General features: G+C 42.4%; 1 protein-coding gene across 2 annotated transcripts in view; it reads right to left on the reverse strand.

Moving 5' to 3' along the window:
- The window catches only part of LOC137371725 (glutamate decarboxylase 1), a 66,289-nt gene that overhangs the window by 19,675 nt on the left and 32,343 nt on the right, over positions 1-14,271 (reverse strand). For both annotated transcript variants that reach the window (XM_068034556.1, XM_068034555.1), the window contains exon 13: positions 4,793-4,942. In XM_068034556.1, coding sequence (XP_067890657.1) covers positions 4,793-4,942 — 150 coding nt within the window. The remainder of the gene's footprint in view (positions 1-4,792; positions 4,943-14,271) is intronic.

Below are 14,271 nucleotides of genomic sequence, written 5' to 3' on the forward strand. Positions count from 1 at the left end.
TAAATCATTGGTGGGAATGTAATCTATATGATGTCACAGTTATGATTGGAACACAAGAGAACACTCCCAAGGAGATGCACTGCAAAGGAAAATCATTGGAGGAAGATGGCATGATATTGAATGTGGTGGTGAAGTTGTGGAAAGACAGCAAGATGTGGTCAAGTCAAAAATAATGCCATTTGCAACTCAGACCAGTGCTTGCTTAATGTTGCAGCAAACAGAAAGCCCAATTGGAAGGGCTTGAACTGGGAGTGCTAAGTAGTTTTCAAAGGCTGTACATTCTATTGTTTCTGTTGCTGTTATTGATTCTGTTGTTTTGCAAGGAAGGAATCATTGCTGGAAAAAAGACACACCACTTGCACATTCCAGTAGAGGTTTGAGGATGTTGGTGGACAAATTGCAGTAAAGGAGAGCTGCAAGGCTTAGTGTTTACTACTGTCCACAGCCACCTATACACTTCTATCTTACACGTGTAAGCTTAAGCAGTATCTCTCACCACTATTTTATGCTCTTCCTGCTAACACCTTGATTGCACTGCCAAAACGATGGCCGTTTATATTGTCTATATTTTTCGACAAGATGGTCCATAATACAAGAGAGAGAGAAGTCACAGATGGCGGGTCACCCAACGTCAGGCATGTAAGAAGGAAGCACTCCGACTACAGGGGAAACCCGGAAATGAGGCAAGTCAGAAATGGAGGTGAGATGATATTCTGTTGCTCCACCATTTCTTGCTGTAGGAGCACAGTGAACCTCTCTGCAAACAGCTACCTGTTAACGGCTTCTTCTAAATGTGACTAGATAGGCTTGTTCTTCTACCAATCACAAGAATTCTGTTTATTTTTCTTAATTTCTAGATGCAGAATCACAAAGAAAGAAATATAGAAAGAAGATCAATAAGGCTCCTCTATTTCCCAGCCCTGCAAGCACTGTCATTTACCATCTCGATACCAAGCACCGGGTCACAGACATTTACCCAGAGTAAGCATGAGGACATTGCACAGGATGATGCAGCAAGCACACCTGGCAAGAGAAATAGGGGAGGGTGTATTTATTTAGAGATACAGCACTGAAACAGGCCCTTTGGCCCACCGAGTCTGTGCTAACCAACAACCACCCATTTATACTAATCCTACATTAACCCCATATTCCCTACCACATCCCCACCATTCTCCTACCACCTACCTATACTAGGGGCAATTTGCAATGGCCAATTCACCTATCAACCTGCAAGTCTTTGGCTGTGGGAGGAAACCGGAGCACCTGGTGAAATCCAAACGGTCACAGGGAGAACTTGCAAACTCCGCACAGACAGTACCCAGAACTGAACCCAGGTCGCTGGAGCTGTGAGGCTGTGGTGCTAACCACTGTGTCACTGTGGAGCAAGGGAAGTCATATGTTCCTGAGCAGCGGATCAGGAGATGTCAGCTCTCGATTGAAGAACTAGTGGACCTTGATTCTACTTGTAAAAGAAGGATGCCTGCAGAGCAACACAATTATGTGCAGTCATTAGAAATAACCTCTTCTGTGCAGCATTTCTCTGGCAAAATGGAGGAACTTATAAAGACTTGGCTTTACTGCACTGCAGGCCACCCTGAAATGTAGCAGCTCCCAAAAGCACAGCAGGAAAAATCCCCAATTCAGATGCTCATTAGGCAGGAGGAACATCCTGTCTGTCAATTCATACTGGTGACATCAGACAAATGTTTCTGCTTTGGACGGAATTGGTAAACAGTTGGGGAGAACCCTGGGTCTTATTGATATGAATTGGTCTGCTTTCCCGCTAATTAATGTCCCTGGAGAGCCAGTGTCCGGCACCAACAACCCAGCAGAAAGGTGTTCACCTGATTCCGCTGTCTTGCACGATAACAGGTCAAGCATACTCTCTGGCCAATCCCCTCATCTGGTAAGACAGGCTCACTACAAAAAGCATTGGAGATGCGGCATGCAGCTAGTCCCTCTCAGAACTTATACATCTGGAGAGGAAGGACACCACAATCCCAAGAAGCTCACACACTCATGTTGAACTTGGCAGGTGCAACAGATGAGACAAAAGCAGAAGAGCAGAAAAACTCGTAGTTGCACCAAGAGAACGACAATGATCAGAAGTTATGATAATTGAGGGCAAGAAATAAATTATTCTGAGTTGCTGAAGTTCATGTTTTTGTTTCCATCGTTTTTGTAACTGTTATAGCTGTGATGATACATGATGAATGGGATCAGTTTGTTTGGATAGTAGTGCAGAGAAGTTTGGACATTGTGGATTCTTAGATGGACTGGACTGTTCATGCAGTTGGGAAAGCCAATTCTGAAGAAAGGTATCCCAGTACAATGGCTCTGGATGACTCCAACCGCTACCCGAAGACTCTCCTCAGTAGCCTTTTTGTTGTTGCTGGTGCTAGTCACCTTCTCCCTCTGTCTTCTGTCACTATCCTCTTATACATGGTCTGTAAGATGTCCTCTTCCCAAAGGAAAATTTTGGAGCATGCAGCTCAGCACCATAATCCTGAACAATCGTGTAGGTCTGTTTTACAAAGCCCCACCAGAGCTATTGAGGCATCTGAAGCACATTTGAATAACGTGTTCAATTAAATCCTGGTGGCAAAATGGATCTCATTGTATTTAGCTTTGCTAGAGAATCACACAGGTGCCATCAGTCAAAGTTAATGGGCCTATATCACCCAGGAATTAGTGGCATGTTGCTTTCCATCTATGAATAGTGCTGCCGTTAATATAATGAGTCAAAAGAAAATGAGCATTTACACGCATGATGTGGTATTGGTGGTCACATAGCAGCTGCACGTTAAGGGAGTGATACCTTTTCCTGTGATGTAATTAGTAAAAGGAACATGGATTCAATCTAAGGCACCTTGCACTTTTGGGAATCCTGCCACAAAAGGATCTTATGGCCCTTTCACCTTAATGCCAGGCATCCATAGGAAATTTGACAATGTTACTTGTGTGAGTCACCTTCTATGCTCCAAATACTGTGAGATTGCTCTCCCCAATTATCCTAGACCCTCACACTCCCATCCCCAATACCCCTGCGTCATGTGACCATTATCCCCTTACTTTACTCCCAGAACTGCCCCTGTGTTCCCACCATGGGATCCGTTCTAAGTACTTTCACACCCAACAACTTCTTCACAATGCACCTACATCTGCCACATCATGTCAGTGCTTCCACACTCCAAAATCTCCTTCTACCACTTCCATAATACTCCCAGAACTCCTATATCCTGAAAGCTATCCTCCAACTACTTCTAATTTCAAGCAGCCATTACTCCTAGACCTTAAAATTCCTCCATTTCTCCTGCTCCCTACTACTCACTCACACTGTCCCAAACTGTTGGACCACCTCCCCAATACTACCAATCTCCTTTCCAGCTTTCTATTTATTCTGGGCTTTACGAAGCAATAAGACTTCTTTTTGAACAGCAGCCAGAAGGCCCCAGAGCTGATGGCAGTTACTGCTGCTGTAAGCCTTTTAGTTTCCTCTCCCGCCTTTGGGCACAAGTTCCTTCTGCCCCTTGCTCTTGAGCAGAGATGTTCAGAAGAATATAGGCTCCATTTTCTCTATCCAGGCATTATCGTAAAATATTAAAGGAAATTCTTTACACTGTCTTCAGTGTTTCAATTCAGACTGAGGATTACCCTAAAGATTTTTAAGACAGTTGCTAAAAACATCATATAGGTTTATATTTTAAAAGATTTGTACTAGTAGCTGTTGAATGCTTAGATATTTAGATCTCCAGGCATACTCATTAAGGATGATGTATCCCAGCCCCCTCTTTAATTTCACTGTCAAGTTGCAGGAAGTAATTTCTGGCACTTGTGAATATAACTATGAACTAGTCAATTCCACCACAGCAGGTATTTCCAATGTTCTGCAGTGCTGTAACTCGACCACATTTGTTACCAAGGCAACCTCATCTGAAACTATGCTGCAAACCTGTAAGAGATGATTTTCCAGAATGTTCTACATGGTACTGGTAGTCTTTACAGAAGCACCATCCAAATGTGATTATGGCCTTTTAATAAGAAAATAAATTACCTGCAAACAATATGACCCAGGTTAATGCATATCTCAGTTCTGCACTTTTAACCACAATTGAAACTGAAATTACAAGCTCAAATTCAGGGAACATGACAATACATCTTCTAAATAATTTAAACCTGAGTGGTACTAAACAGAAATTTGCCACTAATTGTAGCCTAAATTTCACGGGAATGATCTGTGCTCACCAGTCCAAATGCATTAAAATGAATGGGTGGACAATCATGGGCTTGTAAGCACAGAAGCAGAATTCCTACAACTCATGTTTTCTGCAGATGCGACTCAGCAAGCGACATTTAGATTAGATTAGATTAGAGATACAGCACTGAAACAGGCCCTTCGGCCCACCGAGTCTGTGCCGAACATCAACCACCCATTTATACTAATCCTACACTAATCCCATATTCCTACCAAACATCCCCACCTGTCCCTATATTTCCCTACCACCTACCTATACTAGTGACAATTTATAATGGCCAATTTACCTATCAACCTGCAAGTCTTTTGGATTGTGGGAGGAAACCGGAGCACCCGGAGAAAACCCACGCAGACTTGTTTCACTTATCTGGCTTTTCATTTGTTGCATTTTTGGGTTCTAGTTTTCCCCTTTCCAAGGACAAGCTGGTCAATTTTAGCACTGAGAAACAAATCATCTATGCAACTGCTAATTCAGACAAGCAGGTGTTTGTCACATATCAAGCTGGCAATTAAGGACTTCAACCAAGGTTACTGTACCTTAGCTTTCCACATCAGCCAAAACTTGAAAATGTCCACGTGACGGCCACACTGTATCGCTTTATCTCCTGTATCGTAGGAAACATCGTACTGTTTGTCTTGCTGGAACAAGTACCCTGCACACATCTGATTGCAACCCTGGAGGATACCCTTTGAACAAAGTATAATTGTTATTTTACTCCACATAGCCATAACAAAAATTTAATCTTTCAGAATGCTCCACAATTAGAATTATTTTTCAAGATACATTTCATTCATTCATTTCTCTCAGCTAGATAAGGGAAAGGGGAAAATTAAAAATCAATGGAGGGAAGACCATTAAAACAGACAAAACTTGGAATGTCCTCAGAATATCAAGGGACAAAAGACAAAACACCTGAAACAATCAGGATTAATTTCATAATATACCCACTGTAGTTCTTTTTCATTAATTTTCATTCCCTTTATCTGATTTGTTCATCTTTATTTCTTCTCCCTCTCCCATTTCTATTAATAAACACAGTCTCCCAGAGGTTAACTGATCAGAGAAAGTGTGGAAGAAAACAAGGCAAGGCCATTCCCACCAGTCAAGGACTTCCTTGTGAACCAAGAAGCCTCTCTGCTTTAACACTGTTTTCCTACAGCAAAGCAGTTAAAAGTATTAGGCAGACTGAAACGAATCTAGAAAGGAAGATTGTTGAAAAAAGTCAATAAAAAAGAAAGTTATAAAAATTTGCTTATGTTAGGAATCAAATGTCAATTAGGGAACAAATAAGACCATGAAAGAATGTGGGATAATTATAAGTAATGATAAGGGCATGACAGAAAAACTGAACAGATACATTAAGAAGGTTGGATATTCCCCTTACGTAACAGTAAGACTAAAACTCAGGCAGGTTGCTTGCAGGTCTCAAAGGAAATGGCGTTAGCTAAATTAACAGGGCTCAGGGTAGAAAAGACAACAAATCCAGATTTAATTTTTCCTAGGCTAATGAAAGAAATGGCAGAAGTCTTGTGTGATGCCTTGGTAAATATTTTCAATAGCTCACTGAGTCCAGGGTGGTGCTTATAACTGGAAAAGGCACATCTGATGTCCTCATTAAAAAGGTCTTGGAAACGATAGATCAGTGGGGATGAAATTGATCTTGGGAGGTAAAGCAAAACAGGTGGTAGTGAATCGGCCTCCTGTTTTACAGCCATTCGATCAGCTGCCCATTAGTTATATACTCCTGTGGCTTTACAGAAGGTGCAGAGAAAGGGAGCTGGGATGATCGCACTCAGTTATGAAGAGAATCATAAAATCATAGAAAGTTTACGGCACAGAAAGAGGCCACTGGGCCCATCATGTCTGCGCCGGCCAAAAATGAGCCACCCAACCTAATCCCACTTTCCAGCATTTGGTCTGTAGCCCTGCAGGTTACGGCACTTGAGGTGCATATCCAGACACCTTTTAAATGAGTCGAGGATTTCTGCCACCAAGAGTCTTCCAGGCAGTGAGTTCCAGACCCCCACCACCCTCTGGGTGAAAAAATTTTCCTCATCTTCTCTCTAATCTTTCTACCAATCATTTTAAATCTATGCCCTAGTCACTGACCTATCTGCTAAGGTAAATAGGCCCTTCACATCCACTCTATCCAGGCCCCTCACAAATTCTGTACATTTCAATTAAATCTCGCGTCAGCCTTCTCTGTTCAAAAGAGAACAACCCCAGCCTATCCAATCTTTCCTCATAGCTGCCTTTTACCAGTCCTGACAACATCCTCATAAATCTCCTTTGTATCCCCTCTAGTGAAATTACATCCTTTCTGTAATGAGGTGACCAGAACTGCACACAGTACTCGATTGTGGCCTAACCATTGATTTATACAGTTCCAGCATAACCTCCCTGCTCTTATATTCTATACCTCTGCTAATAAAGAAAAGGATTCCATATGCCTTCTTAACCACCTTATCGACCTGTCCTTCTACCTTCAGGGATCTGTAGACATTCACTCCAAAGTCCCTCACTTCCTCTACACCTCTCAGTATTCTCAAATTAATTGTGTATTCATTTGCCTTGTTTGACCTCCCCAAATGCATCATCTCACACTTCTCCAGGTTGAATTCCGTTTGTCACTTTTCTGCCCATCTGACCAGTCCATTGATACCTTCCCGCAGCCTACAGGTATCCTCCTCGCTATCAACTACACGGCCAATTTTTGTGTTATTTGCAAACTTCTTGATCACGCCCCTTACATTTACGTCCAAATCATTAATTTATATCACAAAAAGCAGGGGACCAAGTACTGAGCCCTGCGAAACCCCATTGGAAACAGCCCTCCAGTCGCTAAAACATCCGTCAACAAGTACCCTTAGTTTCCTGCCACTGAGCCAATTTTGTAGCCAGCTTGCTACAGTTCCCAGATCCCATGGGCTTTTATTTGTTTAACTAGGAACCTGCTTTGAGTTGGTTAAGTTTTTTTAAAGAGAAAATGGCTTCTAAAAGTGCTGGAAGTACTTAAGTAGCTTAAAACTAGTTCACATTCATGCCTGAAGCACAGTTTTTGTTATTGTGGGGCAGAGGATTGGGAGGGGAGTGGTTAGGTCAGCATGGTAAGAGAAACAGTCAGGCTGAGGTGCAGCTTAGGGTGATAGTGCTGACAATAGGCTCAGGTGCAGCTTGGATTACAGCTGTAGAGGTTTGGTAGAGGCGAGTGGGAAAATGGAATCACAGCAGAAGCAGCAAGAAATATGAGGCTGATTTGAGTAGGCCTCAGATGTATGCACCATGCCTCACAAAGAACAGTCAAAGGGAGATGTGTATAGAAAGGATAGTTTGAGGGTAACGAGTAGGCAAGGGTGAAAGAAATAGCATGATAGAAATAATCTGCTTCTTTATAGAAACACAGGAAATCTTTGCACAACATATTTTAGCAGATTTTCTGTGGCATTGTTTCTGGTTCATTGGATGAAACGCTATTTTGTAACATTAGAGGTGTTATCAACAAAGTGTGACAGGGAAAGTGTTTCAGGAAGAAATGTGTGGTACTTACAGGAAATGCTTGCTATCTGCAAATGTTTTAAAGTTTTAGGATACAGTAGCATAGTGGTTATGTTACTGGGCTACTAATCCAAACACTTGGACTAAAAATCCGGGTACGTGAGAGCAGTTTGAGAATTTGAATTTGTTTTTTTAAAAACCACAAAGTAACAAGTTGCTATCAGTAAGAGTGACTATAAAGCTGTCAGATTAACGTAAAAACCCAACAGGTTTCATTAACGCCCTTTAAGAAAAGGAAACTCGTCTTGCCTACAAATAACTCCAACCACACAGCAATATGGTTGACTCTTAATTTCCAGCAACCCACTCAATTGCATCAAACTGCTACACTCAGTAGTTTGAGAAGATCCACCAATACCTTCTCAGGGCAAATAGAGCTGGGCAATAAATGGCAGCCTTGCCATCAATGCCCACACTCTGAGAATGAATATTAATTTAAAAAACTATCAGACCTCTGACGGCATTGCTCACAAGTAATCAGAGAATACACTGAAGCATGACATCCAAAATGTGACATCTGAAATGTGATGGCTAAAGTAAAATAACTATGACATTTTACAGGAAATATGCACTAAATATAACAGCCTAAATTTTCTGCTCAGTTGTTACATTGCTTGATGTATGGTGGGGTTCTGATCCCATCTGATATTCCAGGGTTGAGGCAATGTGACATATTCGTATCATTTGCATGCAATTAGAATACGCCCACCAGCTCTCTGGTTTAACTGCAACGCAGAATCTAAGCTAAGACTTTCAATATATTACAGATAGATTTTTGGCAAATGGTATGGTAGTTTTAATTTCCTATGTTTAATTATAATGTATTATGCATTATATTATGTACCATGTTCACCCTTAACTTTTCATTTTTATTTTTCAGATAGCAAAAAACATGTACTATATTTAGTTACAGATAAATTATTAAAAGGTTTATAAAATTCCAAAATTACATCTATTTTTAGCAGTGCTGTTTCTGCAGAAAAACCACAACAGCTTTTATCACATTTTCCAAAAAAAAAACCACAGCTGTCTTCAACCCATTTCCTGTCTCACAGTTTCTTGTATTGAAATACAGTCATGAAAATCTATCACCATCTTGATGCTTTGTAGACATCTATAGATAATGTTACAACCAAGGCAGGAGTAATGCAATGTCAATTCAGTCCCATTACTCCATAGGTCACAGCATATTATTAAAGTTTCCCACCTACCGGAAATTAGCCGAATTAAACACTTTATTAACCCTCAGAATAAAAATGCACCAAACCACGTATCTTTAAACAACAACAAATTAACTATTTATTAATAAACTAAATCTTAAACAATACTGAGATAAATCTATGTCTGAAAAGACATTATAACTTCTTATTCCTCCTAACCCTCATGCACACACACATACATTCAAAAGTCGACAGTTAACCAGTTCTAAAATGATGTTTTAAATTAGAACTGTTTCTTAGGAATAATAAAACAACTGGGTTGTAAATCGTAGTGGTTATGTTCCCAGTTCAGTGAGGTGTCCCAGAGTCGAATAGTCAGATGCCACTCAAAGTCTCCAGGCAAGTTTGATGAACAGTCTGTAATGGATAGGCATTCAAGCACTTCGGCTGTAGTAGGCATCACATATATCCTCCAACAAGGAGTATAACAACAGGTCGATTTGGATTTTTGAATTAGCAGTCTATCAGTAGAACATTTACTGAGAATTACAGAACTCCCAGAAACACGAAAGGCAACTGAAGGTCACTCGTGAGGCAGAAACTTCTTAGAAACTGGAAGTAAAAAGGAATTTGCTACCTCCAACAATGCAAAGATTCCTTTTCAGGAGTCATTTCCTCTTTAGGCAAAACACAGCCTGTAGGCCAATGTAGATTTTCTGCTGAGAGAGAGACAAAATCCTTCCTTCAAGGAGAGCACGCTTCACTGGTCTGCCGAACTCGGAACATAACCCACTCAGATTTATAACCCAGTTGTTTTATTATTCCTAAGAAACAGCTCTAATTTAAAACATCATTTTAGAACTAGTTAACTGTTGACTTTTGAATGTATGTGTGTGTGCATGAAGGTTAGGAGGAATAAGAAGTTATAATATCTTTTCAGACATAGATTTATCTCAGTATTGTTTAAGATTTAGTTTATTAATAAATAGTTAACAGCCAGTTTTTACACAGTCAAACTGATACAATACGGCATGTGACTGCATCTCTCTTGCTGTTGCTTAGGACAGGCTTGTAGCTCGCACACACTGTTCCCAGAGAGACAAACAACTCTCAGTCTTAAAGACACACAGACTCCCTTTAGTTTTTAAACAACGACAAAAAACACTTCCATGACAGTAGATTTTCTTCTTGGAAACAATGGCACATAACTTTGCTGGGCTGAAGCCTTCTCGCACCGTCTCCATCCCTGACACCAGCCAATTTCCCAGGGTCAGAACTATTTGAATACATTTGACAGTCTCCAGCATGGCTGGAAGGTCCGACATGGGAGTGGTTGGGGATAGGGGAGAATATTGGGTGTAGCTGGCAGAGCCAGCTAAAGTTTCAAACATTAAAAATACTTATCTTTTATTTCAAAACGTCCACTAGAGCAGGCACTGAATCTGCACTAGACAAATTGGCCATTGAAGCTTTAAATCCACTTGCAAACCATAGCAACCTTAGAATAGCATGAATGCACAGCAATCCTGTTTCCCAGCATCATTAAGGTGAAAAATGACAGGAAATGATGTATTTGCATCTAATTATGACATAGCTGCAAATATCTGCATGGATGTATTCTAAGCCTGATCTCAGTTCCAGTGGGAAATCTGATGGCAGAGAAATGGTGAAAGGGCTCTCTGCCTGATCCTCTCAACTTATGCTGAGGAGGGAATACAGCCCTGTGCATTGCTCATTTCCTTGCATGAAGGCTTATCATTTGACCAGCCTGCCATTTTAGCACTATCAAAAAAATGTATATTCTACTCTTTTCAGCATTATTACTGCTACCACTGACTAATAGTCACTTCTTATTCCCAGTGGTAATGCTGCTTGCCATGGCTTGATACTTTCAATTTAGACCTTAATTAGGTTTTAACAGCTTTAATAACTCCGCACATTAGCCTACCAATTGTAGCACTGAATTTATTAACACTTGATCAGAGGAATCAAAGGCTGCCATTGTGCTGGCATTTTTGTGCCAGTTCCAGAAAACTAATTTGCAAAGTTGTGAAAATTGGATGGAAATGTCGCTTTGGCCCAAACATTAAAAAGCATCAAAAGTAAGTTTCAGAGGCTCACAGGAGATCCAACAAACCACCTGGGCACTTCTGCCTTGAAACTAGGCTGGCGTTATAATACTTGGCCCAAAGTCCACACAGTATGTTAAGTTACTTGCCTGTCACTTTCATTTGATACATACCCATAACTGCTTTGATTTGGCAGAAATGTTTTATTTTTTGTGTTTCAGTCCGACAAAAGTGACAAGTTAAGTCAGCCCAGTGACTCTGACGTGCTTCTGCCATGATACAACTTTATATTTCAACCCAAACACAATGGCCTGGATTTTGCAGTCAGTGGTGAAGGAATAGCGCTTGCCATTCAGTACACTGACTGCTGTCCACAGACATTTTATGGGCTTTTGAGTGGCAACTTACTGTCATCGGGCATCAGATCCTGTGTGGTGCCCTCTACAGGGGATCTGTGGCATACGTAAGTAAGCAACAGTGAGGATCTTCAACCAACCAGATTGAAGAATCCTCACTGAAAGACACGGGGGTAGGGGGGTGGCGTTTAACCACAAAAAATGGGCAGGTATGGATCAGGTGGGAGGTTAAAGTTTTGAATATCTGAATCCCAACCCCAACTCACCTCCAATCTGCCCACTTTCAGTTTTGTTGGAGGCAGGACGGGGAATAGGGGACAGGCAACCAACCTGCTTCCAGGATGCTGGTTGTCAACTTAAATATAATGGATCAGCCTACCTAATTTTTATGCACCATTTAAAATTCAACTCTGGATGGCCGGATTTCCCGACCCAGCAGCTGCAGGGGGGTGAGAAGTGTTGGATCCCAGGGTAAGTGCCAAACACCATGATCGGGCACCCCTTACCCTTCCAATCTCCGATCTCCCTCTGACCTTCCCCCCAGCAAGACCTCCGATCTACCCCGGCCTTCAATACACCCCCTGAGGCCTTCAATTCCCCCTATGCAACCTCCAATTAAATCCCTCTGCACACCCTAGCCTCTGATTCCCAACCCCGAGGCTTCTGACTCACACCCCGAGACGAGTGACACTCTTGGGGCCTCTGAAGCCCAGCCCGAGGCCCCTGACGCCCCACCAGATCCCTGATGCCTGGTCCCCCTCCGCAAGGCCTGTGACACCCTCCCTTCCCCAACAAGGTCTCTGGCCTTCCTCATCCCTCTTACCAGAATTGACCCCCTGGGATCACATCCCATCCGCCACCCACACCTCTGGATTGGATCCCCATTACCCCCAATCCCCCACACCTTGATCTGACTTATCCCCATTCGGGGCTCAGGCTTATCTGGTTCTGCAGCCTCTTATTCAGCTTTCCCTGCCCGACTGGAAGCCAAGCCTGTCAATCAGGTTGGCAAACGGGCAGGAGACACATCAGTGGCATCACGCATATGCTGTAGATTTAAAACTGCACAGCAGGTTTCCCGCGGGTACCAGACCTCCCACAATTCCCCATCCCACTCCCAGCTGGTGTAAAAGTTAAACTTTACCTCCCCTCCCCACCCCTCAACCACCTGCAGAGTCTAAACCAGGAAGTATAAATTGGATTTAAATTGTACAGAACTGGAATAAAGAGAGGGAAGGACAGATGGGATTAAGAGAAAGATAAATGAGACAGAAAGAAAAATATTTTTTTTAATTATTTAAATTTTTATTTTAGATGTCCAACACTAAGTAAATTCTGAAGGAATGAAATCCAGTACTTGTAAAATTAAATGTGCAATTTCAGAGAAGTTTTTTGGCAGCATGACTGATCATGCTGTTAAAAACTTACTTATACCTGAATTCACCAGCCCTAACATTTTCTGATATGCTTAGTGGGTAAGCAATGGCAGGATCCCCAAAGACACATTGTACAGCGAGCTCGCCACTGGTATCAGACCCACCGGCCGTCCATGTCTCCGTTATAAAGATGTCTGCAAACGCGACATGAAATCGTGTGACATTGATCACAAGTCGTGGGAGTCAGTTGCCAGCATTCGCCAGAGCTGGCGGGCAGCCATAAAGACAGGGCTAAATTGTGGCGAGTTGAAGAGACTTAGTAGTTGGCAGGAAAAAAGACAGAGGCGCAAGGGGAGAGCCAACTGTGCAACAGCCCCAACAAACAAATTTCTCTGCAGCACCTGTGGAAGAGCCTGTCACTCCAGAATTGGCCTCTATAGCCACTCCAGGCGCTGCTTCACAAACCACTGACCACCTCCAGGCGCGTATCCATTGTCTCTCGAGATAAGGAGGCCCAAAAGAAATTGGTAAGTGCAGAAACTTCATGCCCTTGCATTGTTTACTGGACCTGATTTTACCTGTGGGAGAGTGGAAATAGGAAGATAGGGAGAATCATTGCATGGTTTGAAGCATGTTGCAGGAGGGAGGGCTTCAGATTCTTGGGGCATTGGGACCAGTTCTGTAGCAGCAGCCACTTATTCAAAAGGGACAGGTTGCACCTCAACAGGACTGGGACCAAAGTCCTCACAGGGAGGTTTCCTAGTGTGGTTGAAGAGGGTTGAACCCACATTGGCAGGGGGATGGGCACCAGCATATAGAAGTAGAAAAGAGGAATAAGGTGCATAAAGTGAGAGTGTTGGATAGTATTAGAGAACACTGTTGTTTGTCATATATATTAATGACTTGGATGTGAATGTACGGGGCATGATTAGTAAGTTTGCAGATGACACCAAAATTGGTGGTATAGTGGACAGTTGTCCAAGATAGGTTGTCTAAGGTTACAACAGGGATGTAGATAAACTGGGAAAGTGGGCAAGGGATTGGCAAATGGAATTTAACGCAGACAAGTGTGAAGTGATGCATTTTGGGACGTTAAACCAGGGCAGGACATATACAGTGAATGGCAGGGCCCTGGGGAGTGTTGTTGAGCAGAGAGACCTTGGGGTGCAAGTACATAGTTCCCTGAAAGTGGCAACACAGGTAGACAGGGTGGTGAAGAAGGCGTATTGCATGCTTGCTTTCATTGGCCGAGGCACTGAGCACAAGAGTTGGGACTTCATGTTACAGTTGTACATAACGTTGGTTGGGCCGCATTTGGAGTACAGTGTGCAGTTCTGGTCGCCGCACTACAGGAAAGATGTGATTAAGCTAGAGAGGATGCAGAAAAGATTCACAAGGATGTTGCCTGGTTTGGAGGGCTTGAGTTATAAAGAGAGATTGGATAGGCTGGGTCTGTTTTCCCTGGAGCGAAGGAGGCTGAGAGGGGACATGATAGAGGT

This window comes from Heterodontus francisci, chromosome 7 (assembly GCF_036365525.1).
Source record: "Heterodontus francisci isolate sHetFra1 chromosome 7, sHetFra1.hap1, whole genome shotgun sequence".
In the NCBI taxonomy this organism is placed as follows: Eukaryota; Metazoa; Chordata; class Chondrichthyes; order Heterodontiformes; family Heterodontidae; genus Heterodontus; species Heterodontus francisci.